This window comes from Littorina saxatilis, unplaced genomic scaffold (assembly GCF_037325665.1).
Source record: "Littorina saxatilis isolate snail1 unplaced genomic scaffold, US_GU_Lsax_2.0 scaffold_725, whole genome shotgun sequence".
Taxonomy (NCBI): Eukaryota; Metazoa; Mollusca; class Gastropoda; order Littorinimorpha; family Littorinidae; genus Littorina; species Littorina saxatilis.
In genome coordinates this window covers 15,001-37,595 of record NW_027126489.1, presented here as the reverse complement: position 1 = coordinate 37,595, position 22,595 = coordinate 15,001, and the positions used below count along the sequence as shown (strand labels likewise).

The window sequence follows — 22,595 nt, the reverse complement described above, 5'->3', positions numbered from 1 at the left end:
TTGAGTACAAGTTTGCTCAGCTAAGTCAGAATATGACGACAAAAATGTAAGAAAGTTTGGTAGTTAAAGTAATGGAAGATAATTATTTTATGAGCTGGACTTAAAATAAACACTGTTCACACACACACACACACACACACACAGCACACACACACGCACACACACCCACACATGATTTTAAAGCGAGGGATCGATAAAGAGTAATTTAGTTTTGCATCCTAACGAAAAACGCACCTTCAAATATACTAAGACATTCGTTGTAAGATCGAGTGACTTCCGACATCCCAAAATAGTTCTTAATCTAATAATCAGAACACACCCTTACAGCTTGCCCAAAAAGAGTAATGATCTGTACAGTTAACAAAAATGATGATTCTACATGTAGATGTAAACAATAATATTAGACTATAACCATGAGACCGACCGTCGACATTTCTTTGTGGGTTTTGTGTCTTTGTTTTTTGCTTTTGTTTACTTATAAATGTGTGTGTTTATGTGTTTGTGTTAGTGTGTGTGGCATTGGTTTGTGTCTTGTTTTTGTGTTTGTTCGTTCGTTTCTTCTTTGTTTTTTTGTTTTTTTGTTAGTTTGTTTGTTTGTTTGTTTGTTTGTTTGCTTGTTTGTTTGTTTGTTTGTTTGCTTGTTTGTTTGTTTGTTTGTTTGTTTGTTTGTTTGTTTGTTTGCTTGTTTGTTTGTTTGTTTGTTTGTTTGTTCGTTCGTTTGTTTGTTCGTTTGTTCGTCCGTTTGTTTGTTTGTTTGCTTGTTTGTTTGTTTGTTGAGCTGCATCACGTTTTTCTGCCAATAATAACAGAAATTCAACAGCACATTAGCTATTCTATAACAGCCATCTATGCCGCCTATGAAGGATTGTGCATGGTGTGAATAAGAAGATTTTTAAAGGAATATTGATAACCCAAGTTTGAAGTGCTCCGTTTTGCCAAATCCTCCACTAGCAAGTCAAATTATCATGGACTGTAATATTGGAAGTCTTTCGGATATATGTGTTTTTGAATTACATGCCTGTTATTTCGTAAGATGCTGTAAAACAAGGAAAGGAGACTCCGTTTCGAGAGTTCTTCTTCTTCTCCTTCTTCTTTGTTCATGGGCTTAGACTCCCACGTTCACTCATCTTTTTAGCACGAGTAGATTTGTACGTGTATGACCGTTTTTACCCCGCCATTCAGGCAGCATACGCCGATTTCGGGGGAGGCATGCTGGGTATTTTCGTGTTTCTATAAGAGTTCATTACCGGACAAGGTTTGATTTAAAACCACGATTTCCTCTAGTTTCAAAGCGGAGTTTTTTTCCAGACTGCGAAATTAAGTATTTCGCAAGTGATTTCCTCTAGTTCCAATGCACGCTTCGCAATTTTATGTTATGCTACTTTACACTACTTGAAATCGAAGTACTGGAAATGCATGTGATATAGTTTCAAAGCATGTTTCCCAGACCTCCAAATTACTTATTTCCGAAGTGATTTCCTTTAGTTTCAATTCACGCTTCCTGTGGGGCCTGGTAGCTCAGTTGATAGTAGCTATATGGACAGGCGACCCTCTGGTCGCGGGTTCCAAGTCAGACTGGGACGGAAAACGGGTCAATTTTAAGTGCAGACTCATAGACGGTATCCATGCCCCACCCTCGTGTCACCTACTGTACTAAACACGCACACACCTGGGGATTGCGACACTTGATGCTGCTATCTTTTTACCTGGTCGGAAGCGACCCGAATTTCTCAGCAATAGAATGGATGATAAAGTAAAGAAAATGAAGAAGAAGAAAAAGGGAAACAATCTTCTTCAACTCTAAGTGTTGGAAATCCGTATTTAATAAAGTGTCCAATGAGAGCACGTTCTTCCTGCTTGCCGTAAGCACTCTGCAGTCAATATTGCTTCAACTCAAAAACTGCATGGGTATTTTTTTTGTTTTGTCTTTCATGCAACATTGTATGCGTGTAAGAATGTTTGTTTTTTTCAAAACCACAGCAGCAGAACTGCAGAGCTGTAGAGCAATTCAGATGATAATGGTGCAATGTTGGAAGTGTTTCCATTTGCGGCGTCTGAAAATGTCATTAGTTGTTTGCGACGATCAGTGATGATTGTAGAGTTTGTTTTAGTTAGTTTGTCTGTCTGTCTGTCTGTCTGTCTGTCTATCTGTCTGTCTGTCTGTCTGTCTGTCTGTCTGTCTGTCTGTTGTTGTTGTTTTTTTGGGGGGAGGGGGGACTCAAAGTGACAAAGAACTTTCAAAGAACGTTCAACACTCCCTCCCTCCTCCCCCCCTCCCTCCCTCCCTCCCTCCCTCACTCCCTCCCTGCCCCAGCCGCACCCCAGGGGAATCGATTGAGCATCTGTCTTTCATATTACATTAATTGTCGCCTTAGTTGATTACATTTAAGACACGATTTTTGACCAGTGGTTTTTTTGGGGGGGAGGGGGGGAGGGGGGGAGGGGGGGTGGGAATCTCAATTCTAGAAAAACATCGTTCATCTCAAATATACCCACACTTATATTCTGCATTGAGTCAAAAAGTGCAAGAACCAGATAGGCCGTTATCAAACTGGAATCGAATAAAAATGTGTCAATATACCAAGTCAATTCCCTGCAATAACATCATTTTGAAAAAACGATTTTTCCCTGAAGAGCGTAATGCTCAACTTAGCAAATAACATGTCTTCAATTTAAATAATGGCCATTCACGCTACTAAAACATCGCTCGTCTACACAAAAAAGATTCCTTGAAACCTTGCTCGTCAGCTTACGAGAAACGACTACAGTGCCGGAAACTATTACTTTCGGTTAAAAGGACGAAGAACAAACTCAGTCAATGACTTCAAGGAGATCTCTCTCAAAGTGAAATTGCTCCATTGTACTTACTCTCGGGGATTGCGATCATTCTTTGGTAATTTTGAAATTAATTGAAGACGGCAAATTGATTTATATGACAATACGAACTGTTGAGACAAAGTCCAAAAGTCTTTGAAAACAACTTTGTACATTTGTAAAGAAACCCTCTGTCGAAGGGAGATAACCGACTTTAAAACTCAGCATGGCACTAGACGAATGAGATAAAGATCTCTTACCCCGCTAGAAAAGGACCAACTTTCTTTTTTTTCTCGAAAACTGTTCAAACCCAGAGACACTAGTCATAATAAAACAACTATAACAACAAGAACAGAACAACAACAAAGAAAAAAGAACAAGCGCGCAGTGACAATATTTTCCAAACAACAAATTTCTTCTGCGAATGCTCACACTGATGCGATATATTCTGCTTATTCTGTGTTTTGTTGTCGTCGTCGTCGTCGTCGTCGTCGTCGTCGTCGTTGTTGTTATTGTTATATTGGTTCTGTTCTTTTCTTTACCTTTTCTCACTCTATCTTTTATTTCTGGCTGTTCTTTTCTATTCTTCTGAGTATGTGTATGTGACAGAAAAACTGCTATTAAAATTACACTTCAAAAACTTCAAGCACAATTGAAAGAATTCTTCATAAATTAAATTGAACTAAATTCCATTGAATTGAATCGAATGGAATAGAATGGAATTGAATTGAACTTTATTTTACGAGGTTGACAGAATAGTCAATGCAAACTCTAAAAAAAAAAAATATTTTTTTATTTAGTGAGTATTTCTACGCACATACCCTCCCAGAGGGGAGGCTCATGGCGTTTACAATATGCCGTGTGAGATGGAATTTTTTACACAATATATCACGCATTCACATCGGCCAGTAAATCTCAAGCGTGTTAGGCGAGTATATACTTTTCACGGCCTATTATTCCAAGTCACACGGGTATTTGGTGGACATTTTTTTATTTTATGTCTATACAATTTTGCCAGGAAAGACCCTTTTGTCAATCGTGGGATCTTTAACGTGCACACCCCAATGTAGTGTACACGGGACCTCGGTTTTTCGTCTCATCCGAAAAAATATCAACGTAACGGTTAAGTTTACAACCGTAAAAATGATATTATAAACATTTCCAACAATGCAAACTCTAAATCAGACAGCTATCAAAATGAACGCTCGGGTTTTAAGTACAGATCAAGGGAGATCACCTACTTCGTAACGACAAGAGCACCACGCCAAATCAGTCAATTGATATAATGGACAAGGGAACAAAAACACGCCAAGATCCTGGTTTGAAAAAAAAGAAAAGATCCTGGTAAGTTTAAAAATATTTTTTAAAAAACACCATCAAATAAGTATGAAAAGGAGAACTTTGGCGCTCGTCAACATAACACTAAATAGCAATGTAAAATGTAAAAACAACAACAACAGTGGTGAATAATATCCGCATTGAAGAGCCTCAACTTCATTTTCAAGTGACGTACGGGGTAAGGGAGATCACCTACTTGTTACAGTATAAGACTAGACCAGTCATAAAGTTTCTGGTCATATTTTATTTGCGACAAAATACTGGACACCCTGATGCCTTAAAGAATAGACGTGTAAAGAGCAACTTCATTTGTAGGTAATGTAGCACGACCCTGCTAAATAACATTGTAAAATCAAACAAACAATCACAGGTAAAATAATCATCATCATCATCATTTATGCCTTTGAACCCGTCCGGGGCATAGGCCGCCAACAAGAGCTCGCCAGGCACTCCGATCCTGGGCCAATCCCTCCAGTTGTCTCCAGGTGTAGCCGATGTGTTTCACCTCTGCCTCCAAGTCACGACGACAGGTGTTTCTCGGCCGGCCTCGTCTCCTCTTGCCCTGCGGGTTCCATGTGAGGGCCTGTCGCGTGATGCTGGTTGTCGTCTTGCGGAGTGTGTGGCCAATCCACCGGAAGCTCAAGTTCAAGTTTTTATTAGTCCATAACCCCTGGGGGCATTTTGAACAATAAATACAATCATCACAATCATAATATACACTGATATAATAAAAAAAAATTTAAATTATGAAAAACTGTTACAAATTCTATTAATAAAGTCCAAGATATTCTTTAGCAATTTCTTTTTCTTAGTAGCAAACAACTTTTTAAATTTAAGTGCATTATGTTTTTTCCAATAGTAAGGTGGTAACAACTCAACTCTTTCTTCTTTGAAAAAATCACAGACAAATAAATAATGGAATTCATCACCTATGTCTTGTAATACACATTTGGTGCAAGTTCTTTCTGACCTCGGGATGTTAAGATAACGTTCTTTCTGTACAGGCAAATTGTTATTTAATGTGCTAAGCGTCTTTGCAGAATGTCCTGTTCTACGGATAACTGTTTTGTTCGCTGCCAAAGGTAAAGTACTCGTTACAGAAACGTCAACAAGGAAAAATAATACCAGCTTTGAATTACCAGCTTTGACAACGCTTCAACTGAAGTGTAGTATAAGGGACACAACCATGTTTGTAAGAGTTCTTCTGCAGACAAGACAATAGTTATCGACCGTAATTCTTCAAAAAGAAGAAGGGGAGATGTGAACTTTACAGCCAAAGAATGTAACAGTTGCGGGCAACATTAAAAAAATAAAAAAATAATAAAACAGTGATAAAATAATATCCACCTAGAACAACAAAGCAAATCTTGAGTGAGAGGGATCAATCACTTTGTGAAACATGTCTACAAAGATCCTGATGTGACTCTCCGAAACCGCACTTTTGCAAGTCTGTCAGGCGGGTATTAAAATGAAATGTTAAAAATAAAAAATTAATTAAGTAAGTGCTTGTTGGTGTTGTTGTTTGCTTGGTCGTTTTTATCCGGTAGGCAACGATTGGAACATCTAGCTAACGCCTCTAGCTCCCTCTTTCTTCTTGCCTCATCTGAACAAACACACACACACACACACACACACACACACACACACACACATACACACACCAACACACACACTAATACACCCAAATAACTCACGCTAAAATAACACACATACACACGCGCGCACACACACACACACTAATACGCAAAAATAACACACACACACACACACACACACACACACACACACACACACACACACACACACACACACACATATATATATATATATATATACACACACACGCACACACACACCGACACACCCACACACAAACAGCAAATAAACGGCTTTGTTTTTCTTGCAATTGTATTTACAAAATAAATAAGACAAAATACACTGGCAGTTAAGGGGCGTTCACCTTTCAGTCAAATAACTATTACAAATCATGTGAATTAGTACGAGGAGTGATGAGTGCCGGAGGTCAAAGAAAATGGGGGGGGGGGAGGGGGGGAGGGGAGCAGGGAGGGACGGGGCGGAGAGGGGGTGGGGGCTGAACGGATACGAAAGGAGAAGGATAGTTCAAGCCATGCAAAACGGCCGTGCTCATATTGAGTTAATGTCCGATATGATATCTCTGCGCTATAAAACTCAATAGAAGTTGTCCTGAAAACATTCCTCTGAGCTAGAATATGACTGTGCAACGAAGTAGATCGAGTTAAAATGTGCCACAATAATACACAATACATACAGATGTAGACAATATGATACAGGGGTCTAGATCAAAAGACGGCAGACAGACAGACAGGTGAACAAGAACAGTCTAGCACTGACTGCATGTTTAATCCACTTATTCTGAGCTGGGACTTCGTGTGACGGCTATTCATACAGTAGTAAAAGTGGGTCACTGAGTCATCTTTACGACTGCGAAGAACAGAGAGACACTGACATTGACACAATCATAAACTGTCCACAGACGTACATTAAAAAAAACACCCACTAAGTGGCATGGAAGTTTTTTGGTTTTTTTTTCATTTTCATTACTTTATTGTCCCATCGCTGGGAAATTCGGGTCGCTTCCTCCCAGTGGAAAGCTAGCAGCAACGGAGTCGCGCTACCCAGGTGTCTGCGTGTGTAGGTGTATTCAGCCACCTGCACTTATGGCAGAATGACCAAGGTCTTTTACGTGCCATTGTGATGACACGGGGGTGGGACATGGCTTCCGTCTCTGGGTCTGCACATAAAGTTGACCCGTGTCCGTCCCGGCCCGAAATCGAACCTGCGACCTTCCGATCACAAGTCCAGTGCTCTACCTACCAACTGAGCTACCGGGCCCCCCCCACACACACACACACACACACCCACACACACACACAACCACAACACACACACACACACACACACACACACACACACACACTTTCAGAACTGCCATTTAACTCCCCTCCTTATTTTGAAAGATTTCCTTTTCAAAAAATCTGCAAAGTTAACCTTATTTTCAGGCTCCCCCCACACCCTGAAGGAACTAGAGTCAACGCATTGTTGAGGCCTTAAAGACAGTATAAGCAAGCCATGCATCACATGGTATGTAAAGATGTTCTGCAAACTGCCAGAGCTCTACACACACACACACACACACACACAGTGACACACACACACACACACACACACAGTGACACACACACACACACACACACACACACACACACACACACACACACACACAGTGACACACACACACACGATGAAACACGCACACACACACACGTAGCAACACGTCTAACAAAAGATTTAAAGACACAGAGACGAGAGGACGACAAAGCAACAAAGAGGTGGCATGTGGGACTCAACAAAGATGCCAGTCAGGAACACAGAACGACCCAGGCTTAGCCCAGACACAAGCACAGAAAGACACATTGCAAGCAAAACTCAAAGATCGACACAACACTTTGCACCAATCTCCACAAATCCAAATTTCGACGAACTCATTTAACGTTCGAAGGAGCCTTGAGAAATGATATTTTCAACCAGTTCCCCAACCTTCTGCGCCTGTCCGAAAACCTGCGTTGCATGGTTCGAACGAGTCTGGAAAACAGATCTTTGCACACACACACTACAGGTTCAAAATCCCGCCCTACACGTACCGTTTGAACGAGTCTTGGGAAGTGATCTCTCGTCGTCCATGGATTCAGTCTTCCATGGTTTCTCTGGTAATGTCATATTTTTTCTGAAAACGTGCGATTCTTTTCCCAAATCCCTCACCGCTTCCTTCGATCTTGCGAGTCTTGAGAAAGAATCTTTGCACTGAATTCTCCATGTCTCCTCAGGTTTAAAAATCAGGCGCTGCACCATTCGAACGAGTCTTGAGAATGCTTTCCGCACCAAATTCTCTATAGATTTCCGCACTTCCAAATTACGCGCTGCGTCGTTGGAAAGAGTCTTTGAGAAATGATATTTGTTCCTTATTCCCCACTCTTCTCTGTACGTCCAAAATCACGCATTCCATCTTTCAAACTTGCGTGCCTTGAGAAAGGATCAATACTTGTCATCTGGAAAAAAAATCTCATGCTGCATGTCGTATATGAGCGAGCCTTATGAAATGATTTTTGCACTTAATTCTAAATACTGTTCCCCAGAATTATACAAAATCCCGCTCTGCATCGTACTGACGAGTCTTGAGAAATTATCTTTGCGCATAATTCTCAATACATCTCCTCAGGTCAAAAATCCCGTGCTGCTTCCTTCGAATTTGCGAGTTTTGGTAGATCTTTGCACCTACTTCCCGCTACTTTTTCTGAGGTGCAAAATCCCGCGCTGCATCTTGCGAACGAGTCTTGAGAAATGATCTCTCGCTGTCCACGGGTTCAGTCTTCCAAAGTTCGTCAGGTAAAACCGTCGTCTGGCAGACTCCGCCGTAACCGGACCGCTCGGCAGAACACTTTGCGTCACTTCCGGTTGCTGATAACGAGGTCGTTGCGTCACATCCGGTGTCTGAAAGCGAGGTTCTTCCACCGCTTCCGGTCGCTGCAGAAAAGATCTTATCGTTGTTACTACTACAGTCGGAGGCCTAGTCGAAGTCGTAGTCGTTGTTGTTGTCGTAGTAGTTTTAGTCCTCGGCGCTGAAGGTCTACCGCGACCTTTAGACCTCTGCGCGAAAAGGGCTTGAAGGAAGGCCTGTCGTTCGACTGGGTCTAGTGGCATTCGCCTGATGCTGTACCCGCCGGCACCGTTGGAGTTGCTTCTACTGCCTTGGTTTGACTGCGATGCGGTACTTGTTGGTTTTGATTCTTGTCTGTCCTGAGGTGGCAACTTCTTGGCAAGTCCTGGGGGAAGTCCACGAAGAAAGTGGCCGTTACCCCTGTTGTGTTGGGATGCAAATGGAATGGAATAATTAAAATAAAATAAAACAAGTAAGGTATGATATGGGAACGTTTAATTATGACAAAACAAAACGATACAGTCACATATATACGAGTATAACACATATATTAACTATATATAAAATAGAATTGATTATAGATGACTTCGGGGTCAATGTAATAAGAAGTATTCAATTATCAATGTTACTGTGAGTGAAGTGGAAAACGTGTGTGTGTGTGTGTGTGTGTGTGTGTGTGTGTGTGTGTGTGTGTGTGTGTGTGTGTGTGTATCTGTGTGTGTGTGTGTGCGCGCGCGTGTGTGTGTGTGTATGTGTGTGTGTGTGTGTTTTGAGTGTCAAACCAGTCCTGCCAGGAGCCTACAATGCTCGATGAATCGTTGCCTGAGTGCGGCACTGCTGTTGTTGCATCTTGCCCCAGAGTGTCGTTGGAGTCATTAATGTGTGTGTGTGTGTGTGTGTGTGTGTGTGTGTGTGTGTGTGTGTGTACGTGTGTGTGTGTGTGTGTGTCTGTGTCTGTGTGTGTCTGTGTCTGTGTCTCTGTGTACGTGTGTGTGTGTGTGTGTGTGTGTGTGTGTGTGTGTGTGTGTGTGTGTGTGTGTGTGTGTGTGGGTGTCTGTCTGTCTGTCCGTCTGTCCGTCTGTCTGTGTCTATGTCTGTATGTACAAACTAGAATGCGTACAACACACACACACACACACACACACACACACACACACACCGTGACACACACACACACACACACACACAAACACACACACACGCACACGCACACACACATACACACATACACACACGCACACACACACACACACACACACACACACACACACACACACACACACTCACGCACACACACTTACACATACCTGAAACTGCCTGGAAAGTGACTTTGTCTTGTATCCTCCCCTTGCCATACGGATGGGGTAGTAGTTGTTATTCGTCTTGTTGTTGTTGTGGGTCTTTTTGTTGTTGTCTTCGCCGGAATCTGCTGTCGTTTCTTCGCTTCTTGCTCTTTTCTCAGGACGTAGACCAGCCTCGTCAAGCCGGGTGGAATTCGTCTTCCATACATAAACCTAGAAACAACAATGGAATGAATACATTAGGCCAAAAAAAAAAGGTCTGTTTACGGTAACATAGGCCCAAAAAATAGGGTCGGTAGGTCGGGATTTTTTTTTTTTTTTTTCTCCAAAAACCATATGTTTACGTTATTTTGAATTTTTTTTTTTTTTCCCCCAAATGCCAAAAAAAAGTCTGGGGTCGCGCGAAAAAATTTCTTTGGGTCTCGACAGTTGGCGAAACACCGAAAACTCGTTCAAACTGGTGAAAACTAAAAGGTAAAAGGGATATGTCATGTGAGTATGGTAGTCGCCTGATCATTTAAATGCTTGTTATTTTCTCAGGTGCCGGCGGGAGACTGGTTCCGACTAACTCTCACTTACTCTTGTTGCACGTATGTCGTATGCATTTGGAGCGCTTAACTCCCCTTCTGTTCTCAGATGCCGAAAACTGTGCCGTACTTTAGCAAGAACTGCAGAATTTGTTTTCGCAAATAAATGAATAAGATGATATGGCTGTCTAACTGACGTAATGTTAGTGCTGTTTCTTTTATTCAATGACTTTGGTTATCGACACGACGAGGCATGCACGTGACTGACTGAGATTGACTGACCGACAGACCTATTTAGTGATTTACTTACTTGAATTTGATACAAGGTTAGATTCTTAGTAAACGAGCGCCGACTGACCAACTGACTGACCAACCAACTGACTGACTGACAGAAAATATGTAAAGATTTTGTTTATAAGAAAATACATGTTGCCATTATTTTGAATGAAGAAAATGTATTTTTGGGTTATTTTAGGGAAAGTTTGAAAAATGATTATATTTATTTTGTGAATTATTGTATTTTAATCACCAAAATGACCATTGGAAAATTTAAATATGGGAAAAAGTTAGATTTGGGTGTATTATTGGAAACTGAGCTGAACATTAGGAATAAATTTATGTTATGATTATTTTTATTTATTGACTTAAACATATTAGTTTACAAAGTTTGTTGATTTAAAAAATGTACACATTTGACTGAGAAAAGAAAAGACCTATGAAGAAGGTTTGCTCCAAGCCACACACGAAAAAAAGAAAAAATAAAAAAAAATAAAAAAAAATAATTGTAGTAGCAAACCTGCATGCAACTGAGGTAAAAAAAAAAATTTTTAAAAATGACTGACTGACTGACCAACTGACCGAATAACTGCCTTACAGATTAAAGAACGCACGCATGCAGAGACAGAAAAAAGTAAAAGCACGTATTGGAGTGCTGTGGGGGGGGGGGGGGGGGGGCAGGGGGGGAGAAGGGCGTTTGAGCTTTCCTCTTGCTTACTTTTACAATATAAGTAGGCAAGAAAAAAGCTCACCCCCCCTCCCACCTCCCCACCCCAACTCCTCTCAGCCCCCCCCCCCCTCCCCTCCCCTCCCACCGCGAAGAAGGGAAAAGAAGGTTCAACTCCCACCCGTCCCTTAATTCTCACCCACACCCTCCACCCAGCGTCGTGTGCTTATGATCAAAACTACCAACTGTTCTACTGCCCCGTGCAATATAGTGCAAACAACTGTTCTACTGCCCCGTGCAATATAGTGCAAACAACTGTTCTACTGCCCCGTGCAATATAGTGCAAACAGTGGAACCCCTTTTGGGACACCCCCCCCCCCCCCCCCCCCCAATTTAAGACCTTTCCCCTTTTTCATACCCTGCACTTTCGAATGTTCTGTTCTTCACACTCCCTCCATTAAGAACTGACTTTCGCAGATGTTTTGGAGGTCTTAAAAAGGTGTTTACCACTGTACAACACGCTGCAATCAACTGATTCGCTGTGTTGTTTATAGGGGAGCAATAATCTCAAACCTGAACAAGAGGTTCCTCGCAAAAGCTGCTCTCCCTTGTGCAGTCCTCTGCGGATTGAGGTAGCCGTTGTAGAACCGAAACGGACGTGTCATTACCATGATCACAGTCCCTGGTCGTTTTGGAACCGTCCCCGTCCCCGCTGTTGTCGTCGTCGGCGGCGGCGGCGTAGATGCTGTCGACGATGTTGTATGGATAAATTCTGTTGTCGCTGTTGTAGTGTCTGTGGACAGTGATGCATCTTGAGGTGTTACAGGTGTCGTCGTTGTAAGTCTCTCGACGATGATAGTTCGATAGAAAGGCGTTGACGTTGGTGGTAGTGATGATGTGTCATTCGTTGATGGTGTATAGGTGGTGGTTGTGTCTGTGGTGGTGTTTGCTTCCGTTGATGGGGTGGCGATGGAGGTTGTCGTTGTGTCCGTTGATGGAGCGGTTGTCGGTGTTGTGATAGTGTATGTCTTGTTCGTGCCATCCTTTTCCTGTACATTCACACAAAACATGTGTTAGATTTTACTAAACTGTATAATGATACAGTAATAAAAAAGTAACTAAAGTGGACGCTTATATTACGTGGCAAAGTGTTGTTCTAGCAGCAAAACATACTTGCAGACTAAAATTAACGACGAAGACGACGACGAAGACGAAGATTTAAATAACAACAACAACAACAACAACAACAACAACAACAACAACAACAACACATTTCAATAACAACAACAACAACAACACATTTCAATAACAACAACAACAACAACAACACATTTCAATAACAACAACAACAACAACAACAACAACAACAACAACAACAACAACAACAACAACAACACATTTCAATAACAATGTGGATGACACGACGACAAAAGAAGAATCAATCAGTCGATCAATAATTACAACAGACAATAACAATAGCAATAACAATAACAAAACCACAGGAAAACAACAACAACATAACAAAAAACAACACCACAACAACAACAGCTACAAATACAAATACAACACCAACAACAACACCAAACAAATCAATTGCTGCAACAGACAACAACAACAGAAAAACCACAGGATTTACCTTCGTCAACTGAGTCGTTCCTTCTCCCGTTAAAACTCCAGAGTCGGTGGTCACCGTACTACCTCCCCCAGGTGTACTTCCAGGCGTCAAGGACATCCCCCCGTCAGCATCAGTACCTGAAGATGTGGAAACAGAAGGGGCAGTCGTGGAATCCGTAGAGCCTTTCACGATCGCGGTCAGGTCAGAGAAGAGCGTCGTCAAAACGTCTCGAACTGCAGTCGGCGAAAAGTCCACAGCGGTCGTTTGAGTGTCAATTGCTGAGGCTGTTACAGAGAGTGGGATGGACGTTTGCAAGAGTGGGGTAGCTGTTGACGAGAGTGGGGTGGGTGTTGACAAGAGTGGGGTAGCTGTCGACAAAAGTGGAGTAGCTGTCGACGAGAGTGGGATAGCTGTCGAGGAGAGTGGGGTAGCTGTCGACGAGAGTGGGGTAGCTGTCGACAAGAGTGGGGTAGCTGTCGAGGAGAGTGGGGTGGGTGTTGACAAGAGTGGGGTAGCTGTCGACAAGAGTGGGGTGGGTGTTGGCAAGAGTGGGGTAGCTGTCGACAAGAGTGGGGTGGGTGTTGACAAGAGTGGGGTAGCTGTCGACGAGAGTGGGGTAGCTGTCGACGAGAGTGGGGTAGCTGTCGAAGAAAGTTGGGTAGCTGTTGACAAAAGTGGGGTGGCTGTCGAGGAGAGTGGGGTGGGTGTTGACAAGAGTGGGGCAGCTGTCGACGAGAGTGGGGTGGGTGTTGACAAGAGTGGGGTAGCTGTCGACGAGAGTGGGGTGGGTGTTGACAAGAGTGGGGTAGCTGTCGACGAGAGTGGGGTAGCTGTCGACGAGAGTGGGGTAGCTATCGACGAGAGTGGGGTAGCTGTCGACGAGAGTGGGGTAGCTGTCGACAAAAGTGGGGTAGCTGTCGACGAGAGTGGGGTAGCTGTCGACGAGAGTGGGGTAGCTGTCGACAAAAGTGGGGTAGCTGTCGACGAGAGTGGGGTAGCTGTCGACGAGAGTGGGGTAGCTGTCGACATAAGCGGGGTAGCTGTCGACGAGAGTGGGGTAGCTGTCGACGAGAGTGGGGTAGCTGTCGACAAAAGTGGGGTAGCTGTCGACGAGAGTGGGGTAGCTGTCGACGAGAGTGGGGTAGCTGTCGACAAAAGTGGGGTAGCTGTCGACGAGAGTGGGGTAGCTGTCGACAAAAGTGGAGTAGCTGTCGACGAGAGTGGGGTAGCTGTCGAAGAAAGTTGGGTAGCTGTCGACAAAAGTGGAGTAGCTGTCGACGAGAGTGGGGTAGCTGTCGAAGAAAGTTGGGTAGCTGTTGACAAAAGTGGGGTGGCTGTCTCAGCGTAAGTATCGGTTGCTGTAAACAGTGGTGTGGTTGCTTCCACGAACATTCTGGATGCTGAAGAGAACGCAGTGTTCATTAGTTCACTGTTATCTTGCGCAGATGAAGGGAACAGAGTGGCTGTTTCACGGTAAGTTTCAGTCGCTGAAAGGGATACAGTGCTTGTTTCAGCATAGGCATCCGCAGCTGAAACACTCTGAGTGATCGTCTCAGCATAAGTTTCAGACACTGGCGAGAGCAGACTGCTTGTGTCAGCATAGTACCCAGTTGTCGGGACAACCGGATCGGCTGTGTTAGCGTTAGACGAAGCCGCACTGGTCAAGGCAGGGGTGGTTTGTGCTTCAACTAGCCTCGATGAAGAACTCGGCTTCTCTACAGAACTAACATTTCCCCATCCTGGATCAGCAGTGTCGATCGAGGTTGTTGTTTGTCCGGCCTGGTCCGAGGTCCGACCGAGCCACGCCGACAGGATGCCTCGTGATGAGGTGGTGTTCACCCTGTCGGACATGGACGCCGTTACTGTGCGAGGAGTTGCTGGTGCATAGGTTGCGTTCACCACTGCGGCACTCCCCGCACCGCTCACCATGCTGTCCTGAGACGTCACGTCGGGGCCTTGGTTAGAGAAGCCTGTGGAGTCGATAGAAAACGACCCTCCTGATAAACTGGAGGACGGTGACGTCATCTTTGCCGTTGTGCCCATGAAAAGAGGATCGATTGACGGGGGAGGATTCCCGGCTGGGGACATCACTACCGTCTGCGTGGTATCGCCGCTGCTGTTTGTCAGTGTGGTGTCTCCGTCCTCCTTGTGGGCAGAACCCGGCAACCAGTCCTGCCAGGAGCCTACAATGCTCGATGAATCGTTGCCTGAGTGCGTCATTGCTGTTGTTGCATATTGCCCCAGAGTGTCGTTGGAGTCATTAGTCATGGACGTGGTGGGCGACCCAAGGCCAAGGCCTTGAAAGGCGGACTGAGCCGAGGACCCGAACCCTGAGCCATGAACAGGAAAGGCGGTTGAAGGCAAGAATCCTGAATCGTTAACAAAGGGCTTGCTGGGAAGATTAAGACCTGGATTCACGTTGTTTTCACCGCCAGCTTGCTGTGAGTTGGAAGACACTGGGGCGTCGGGACCGACGTTGGTCTCCGGCGCTGAGGGCGTTACCGAGGTCATGCCGTGTGGATGTTCAGTTGCTAACGGCGCCCAGGCATTTCCTGCTGCCTGGAGAGGATTTGTTGAAAACGACGACGAAGATGACATGGGCCAGAGGGTGTTTCCTTGCCCCACTGAGTCGAATTCAGATCCTGTTTTACCGTCGTGTCCCAAGTTCTTTTCAGTATTGTGGGGGTCGGGGTGCATTGTGGAATCGCTTAAAATGGTGGACAACTCTTTGTTGCTGTTAATTGCGTTACCTCCAAACGTGGACGAGTTCATATTGCTGTCCATTGCTATACCTCCAAACACCGGCCAATCGCTCAATGTTGTACCTCCAGCTGTTGGCATATTTTTCTTGCTTTCAAGTGTGGTACCTGAAATCGTGGACCAGGTATTGCTGCTGTCCATCGTGGTACCTGCAAAAGTGGGCGAGTTCTTATTGCTGTCCATTGCTGTACCTCCAAACACCGGCCTATCGCTCAATGTCGTACCTTCAAACGCCGGCCACTCGTTCATTGTCGTACTTCCAACCGTTGGCATATTTGTGTTACTTTCAATTGTGGTACCTGCAAGCGTTGGCAAAGTTGTGTTGCTTTCAATGGTGGTACCTGCAAGCGTTGGCAAAGTTGTGTTGCTTTCAATGGTGGTACCTGCAAGCGTTGGCAAAATTGTGTTGCTTTCAATTGTGGTACCTGCAAGCGTTGACAAAGTTGTGTTGCTTTTAATGGTGGTACCTGCAAGCGTTGGCAAAGTTGTGTTGCTTTTAATTGTGGTACCTCCAAACGTTGGCAAAGTTGTGTTGCTTTCAATTGTGGTCGGGTTGGTGTTCGGAGACCCGAGAACTAAAGGAGTAGTGGACAGGAAAGGGGAAGTTGTACGTGGCGCAGCTGTGAAGGCCGTTGTCTGGAAAAAAAGACTGCACATTTTAGAAATACCATGTGGACCGTTTTATAAATCACCATAGACCTGACTCGGCGTTTATGTGAGATTTGAAGAATCTTCTTCTTGGACAACTTTCACAAATCGACAGCCTTGCTACTACCTGTGCTGAGCTAGAATTGGGGGGGGGGGTCTGAAATTGACATTCATGTCTTTAAAGAAATAATTTCTTTCAAACGAAAGGTACCATTCTGCATCCAGGCTGTTGGTTTTTGGTTTATGTCGAAGTGAAAGTATGGCCGTCTCCCGTGCAAACGGCTGGACACATCAGAGATTGTGTGCTGAATCGTATGTACTCGAGAAGAACTTTCAATTAAAGTTAATTGCCTCGTAGGCGGTTCATTTAATCCCCATAGATATATTCTGGTTATTTCGTGGAATAAGAGCATGCTTCCCCTTGGAGACTTTCCATTTTCGCATTGTGTGCGGAGCGGGAATTGTTTGATGAATCATTGTACAGTTTGACACTGGTGTCATTCACGATATTAATCTCTCACAATTGTCCCCCCCTGAACAAAAAGCAGCGAGTGTCCTACAAGAAGAGGTAGGCCTATCGTTTAATCCCATTGGGCCAAGCAAAAATATATGTTGGTTTATGGTAACGTGACCAATAAAAAACAAGAAATTCCTCCGATAGGAAAAACACCCCCTATAAAGGGAAATAACCTTCTCAGTTGGTGGCAGTGAGAATGGTTATTTCCCTTTGACCAACGGGGGTGTGCCTCTATAAGTCGTTGTATAATTTTAATCCACCAATAACTCCCTAACCGTGTGTTTGACTGGTCCCAATTTTTGTAAGGACCGTCTCAGGAATGTATAGAACCTGTTCACCAAGTTTGGTGACGATCGGTCCGTTCATTCTTGAGATCTATATGCGAACACAAACAAACACACAAACAAACACATCGAGTGAAACCTATACACACCCCTATACCGGGGGTGTAAATAGGGTCGGTAGGTCGGCTTTATTTTTGTTTTGTTTTTTTAGTCTCGGTATATGGTTCGCAATATGTGCTAAAGGTTAGTGGTTATTTTTTTGTTTTTTTTTTGTTTTTTTTGTTTTTTGAGAAATGACAAAAACGTTGTAGGGTCGGCGGGAAAAAATAGGGTCGGTCGGGTTACCCTAAACCAACATATATTTTTGGTTGGCCTTGTAAAGCCAGGATAGATTTGCGATGGTGAGTCCAGTTGTCTACACGGGACAGACCTTGCCTTTGAAGCATCGTGCGTCAATGTCAAACCTTATAGCGCAGTTGCTCTTTGCTGCTGACCCTTTACTGTCCACGTCGTGTCACGCCATAGGAATGATCGTGGTCAGCTTGTCAGCAGGGTTTGGCAAAATAATATATGGCTGAATAAATATATTGTCAGAATTGTGGACGTGCGTCGGCAGTCGGCAAAATAGCAAAACAGGTCAAAAGCTTAGCTGTATTTTCGGCATATTCGCCGAACATTTTCACGGGGAGGGAGGGAGGAATTGGGGGTGGGGTGGGTGGTGAAGGGAAGGGGAGTTGAAACCAAGTAAGGACAGCCTAACAATTAAATTAAAGATGACATGTGTTCATAGTAAGCTGTGTTTTCATGAGAGAAACACATATTTTGATTTCTGGAATGTGTCTTATCACATTTAAAAGCCTGGTCAGGTTGGTCTGAGATGGTGATGTATAACCCATATCTAGTCCTTAAGAGGCGAAATATTTAGCCTTTAGGACAAGAACCATTCTCTATTTTTTGGTTTTTTTAGATGGTGAGTCGAATCGTTTGCAGGGGAAGGACTGTGCCTTTAAACTTGTGTTGCCGCTCTGAAAAGACGCGGCTGCCGAGTGCATGCTTGCTGAATGATGTGCGTGCGTGAAAATGACAGTCAACGGGGTGGACAGGGCGGAATGAGGTAAGGCAAAAAAAAAATAGTCTGTTTACGGTAACCCGACCGACCCTATGTTTTTCGCGCGATTTTGTTTGGCATTTGGGAAGAAAAAAAATAACGACGTAAAAATATGGTTTTTTGGAGAAAAAAAAATATCCCGACCTACCGACCCTATTTTTTTGGCCTATGTTACCGTAAACAGACCTCTTTTTTTTTGCCTAAACAAAACTAAGTTGAGGGTATGCAAGAGAGAGAACATTTTGCTCTGTTTCTTTTCTTGCTTTGTAGCCTACAGTCAGGTTTACTTATCTATTTATATACGCTTCTCTATTTTATGAAGATTAAGCTTGCTCGTTTACCACGCCTTGTTAATTTTAAAGTTTTTACTGTTGCCGAAGGGGTGAGTACCAACTCGGGGGTTTGTGTGTGTGTGTGTGTGTGTGTGTGTGTGTGTGTGTGTGTGTGTGTGTGTGTGTGTGTGTGTGTGTGTTTGTGTGTGTGCGTGCGTTCGTGCGTGCGTGTGAATGTGTGTGTGTTTGCGTGCGTGCGTGTGTGCGTGCGTACGTGCGTGTGTGCGTGTGCGTGTGTGCGTGCGTGCGTGCGTGCGTGTGTGCGTGTGCGTGTGTGCGTGCGTGCGTGTGTGTGTGCGTGTGTGTGTGTGTGTGTTTGTGTGTGTGTGTGTGTGTGTAAATTAGGTCAAGAAAAGAAACGTGATGTCTAAAATGTTAAAGCAGTTTAAGTAGCTAGCTCATTCACATTTATATACAGTGAAACCCGGCTATATTGAAGTGGCACGGGACCCGGGAAGACCTTCAATATAGCCGGAACTTCAATATAGGCAATTCTCGGTTATATTGAATTTCCCTCGTTCCTTCAGAAATTCAATATAACCGAACTTTTTTCCACTATACGTTCTTATTTCCGTGTCCACACATTGCGTTTGATGTGAGATATATTCCCATTAATCTTTCACCTGTTGGCTGTTGTTCTTCGAGCCTCCTTGCTTTTTCAGTCTGCACACACACACACTCACACACACGCACGGCCCCCCTCCCTTACACACACAAACACACATTCCATATTCCTCAGCTACTTCTGGATTCCTTTCTTTTTTTGCAGCCAGTTTCCAGCTTCTGAATAAGCTCGATTTTTCTTTTAATTGTCAGACTCGCCCTTTTTACATGTAGTCAAGTTTTGACTAAATGTTTTAACATAGAGGGGGAATCGAGACGAGGGTCGTGGTGTGTGTGTGTGTGTGTCTGTCTGTCTGTGCGTGTGTGTGTGTAGAGCGATTCAAAGTGAATTACTGGACCGATCTTTATGAAATTTGACATGAGAGTTCCTGGGTATGATATCCCTGGACGTTTTTTTCTTTTTTTGGATAAATGTCTTTGATGACGTCATATCCGGCTTTTTGTAAAAGTTGAGGCGGCACTGTCACACCCTCATTTTTCAATCAAATTGATTGAACTTTTGGTCAAGCAATCTTCGACTATTCGCGGCCTATGGAATTGCATTTCAGCTTACAGACTTAACAATTCATTAATGAGTTTGGTCATTAAAAATTGTAATTAAAATTATTTTTTTATAAAATGATCCAAATTTACGTTTATCTTAGTCTTCATCATTTTCTGATTCCAAAAACATATAAATATGTTATATTCGGATTAAAAACAAGCTCTGAAAATAACAAAAATTAAGATTAAAATTAGATTTCCGAAATCGATTTAAAAACAATTTCATCTTATTCCTTGTCGGTTCCTGATTCCAAAAGTATATAGATATGATATGTTTGGATTAAAAACACGCTCAGAAAGTTAAAGCGAAGAGAGGTACAGAAAAGCGTGCTTTGCAGCACAGCCCAACCACTACCGCGCTAAACAGGCTCGTTAATTTCACTGCCTTTTGTACGAGCGGCGGACTACGGTCATTGTGAAACAAATGCAGTGCGTTCAGTTTCATTCTGTGAGTTCGACAGCTGCTTGACTAAATGTTGTTATTTCGCCTTACGCGACTTGTTTGTTTTGCAGCCATTTTTGCTACTGTACAAATGGAAACTACTCGCATGAAGAGAAATTAAGTCGGGGAGATCTACGCACAAGACTACATGGCGTAGCTGTCAGAGGCCCGCAGCATTGTTAGACTGTAATTGTTATCAGAGACCTCCTGACTCGAAAGTTGATGCTGATCTGGCCTCTCTCCTTCCTCAACTGATTGCGCTGACAGAGGCGTGTCATATAATTCGGCGCCCGCGCAGTCATTGTTCTTAAAAATAAAAAGTTAAATAAATCTTTGGAGCTAACATTTAATATAGCCAGGTAAAAACGTCCCGTGGGCTGAATTTTTGTTTCAATATAGCCGGGATTTCAATATAGCCGACTTCAATGTAGCCAACATTTTTTAACAAAGAAAAAGTAGAGCTTCAGCCGGGACCTGAAAAATTCTTCAATATAGCCGGGATTTCAATATAGCCTTCTTCAATATAGCCGGGTTTCACTGTATTCCTTAAAATATGTATTCCGCCATTAACGCGTTAACGGCGAATGATTAGAGCGTTCGTCCCACTATTAAACTTAACGAACTTCAAAGTGTCTCTGCCTGTTTTGCGATTCACTGTTAAGATATTAAATGTGTACCTATTTCACGCAAACAGAAACTGCAGGTCAAAGGCAATCTAAAAATACTAAAGTGACACTATAATGATGAAAGTCAATGCCTGGCGATATTGTTGACATCTAAATTAAATGAATAAGAAGACAACTTATTTCTGTAATGCACGCTACATACAATAATTCAGGAAAAAAATGGATTTCAAAAGCTATAATAGAAATACAAAAGTGTCACCACACACAAAGAGAAGTTGATTGCCTTTATTCATTCACATTATATTCTACAACAGAAACCATAATTTGAAATCCGTGTTATAAAAACCGCTAACTAAAGTGTCACTTAAACGAGAAAAAAACAAGTCGCGTAAGGCGAAATTACTACATTTAGTCAAGTTGTGGAACTCACAGAATGAAACTGAACGCACTGCATTTTTTCACAATGACCGTAGTCTGCCGCTCATGGAAAAGGCAGTGAAATTAACGAGCCTGTTTAGCGCGGGGGTGGTTGCGCTGTGCTGCATAGCACGCTTTTCTGTACCTCTCTTCGTTTTAACTTTCTGAGCGTGTTTTTAATCCAAACATATCATATTTATATGTTTATGGAATCAGGAACCAACAAGGAATACGATGTAATTGTTTTTAAATCGATTTCGGAAATATCATTTGAATAATAATTTTCATATTTTTAATTTTCAGAGCTTGTTTGTAATCCAAATATAACATATGTATATGTTTTTGGAATCAGAAAATAACGAAAAATAAGATGAAAAATTTAATTAAAAGTTTCCGATTTTTAATGACCAAACTCATTCATTAGTTCTTAAGCCACCAAGCTGAAATGCAATACCTTCTTATTCTTCTTCTGCGTTCGTGGGCTGAAACTCCCACGTACACTCGTGTTTTTTGCACGAGTGGAATTTTACGTGTATGACCGTTTTTTACCCCGCCATTTAGGCAGCCATACGCCGTTTTCGGAGGAAGCATGCTGGGTATTTTCGTGTTTCTATAACCCACCAAACTCTGACATGGATTACAGGATCGTTTTCGTGCGCACTTGGTCTTGTGCTTGCGTGTACACACGGGGGTGTTCGGACACCGAGGAGAGTCTGCACACAAAGTTGACTCTGAGAAATAAATCTCTCGCCGAACGTGGGGACGAACTCATGCTGACAGCGGCCAACTGGATACAAATCCAGCGCGCTACCGACTGAGCTACATCCCCGCCCCAAATGCAATACCAAAGTCCGGCCTTTGTCGAAGATTGCTTTGCCAAAATTTCAATCAATTTGATTGAAAAATGAGGGTGTGACAGTGCCGCCTCAACTTTTACAAAAAGCCGGACATGACGTCATCAAAGGTATTTATTGAAAAAATGAAAAAAACGTCCGGGGATATCATTCCCAGGAACTCTCATGTCAAATTTTATAAAGATCGGCCCAGTTGTTTAGTCTGAATCGCTCCACACACACACACACACACAGACAGACAGACACACACACACACACACACACACACACACACACACACACACACACACACACACACATACACACACACACACATACACCACGACCCTCGTCTCGATTCCCCCCTCAATGTTAAAACATTTAGTCATAACTTGACTAAATGTAACAATATCTCGCAATATTGTTCACATATGAACAGATAGAGG

At 43.2% G+C, this 22,595-nt stretch overlaps 1 protein-coding gene across 1 annotated transcript in view; it reads right to left on the bottom strand.

The window, feature by feature from the left end:
* Positions 1 to 6,207: 6,207 nt before the first annotated feature.
* LOC138954926 (mucin-2-like) overlaps positions 6,208 to 22,595 on the bottom strand; it is a 17,123-nt gene continuing 735 nt past the window's right edge. Inside the window, exons 2-5 of the mRNA XM_070326671.1 lie at positions 13,037 to 16,411; positions 11,974 to 12,449; positions 9,937 to 10,143; positions 6,208 to 9,049 (exon numbers count right to left, since the gene is read on the bottom strand). Coding sequence (XP_070182772.1) covers positions 8,467 to 9,049; positions 9,937 to 10,143; positions 11,974 to 12,449; positions 13,037 to 16,411 — 4,641 coding nt within the window. The 3' untranslated portion in view covers positions 6,208 to 8,466. The remainder of the gene's footprint in view (positions 9,050 to 9,936; positions 10,144 to 11,973; positions 12,450 to 13,036; positions 16,412 to 22,595) is intronic.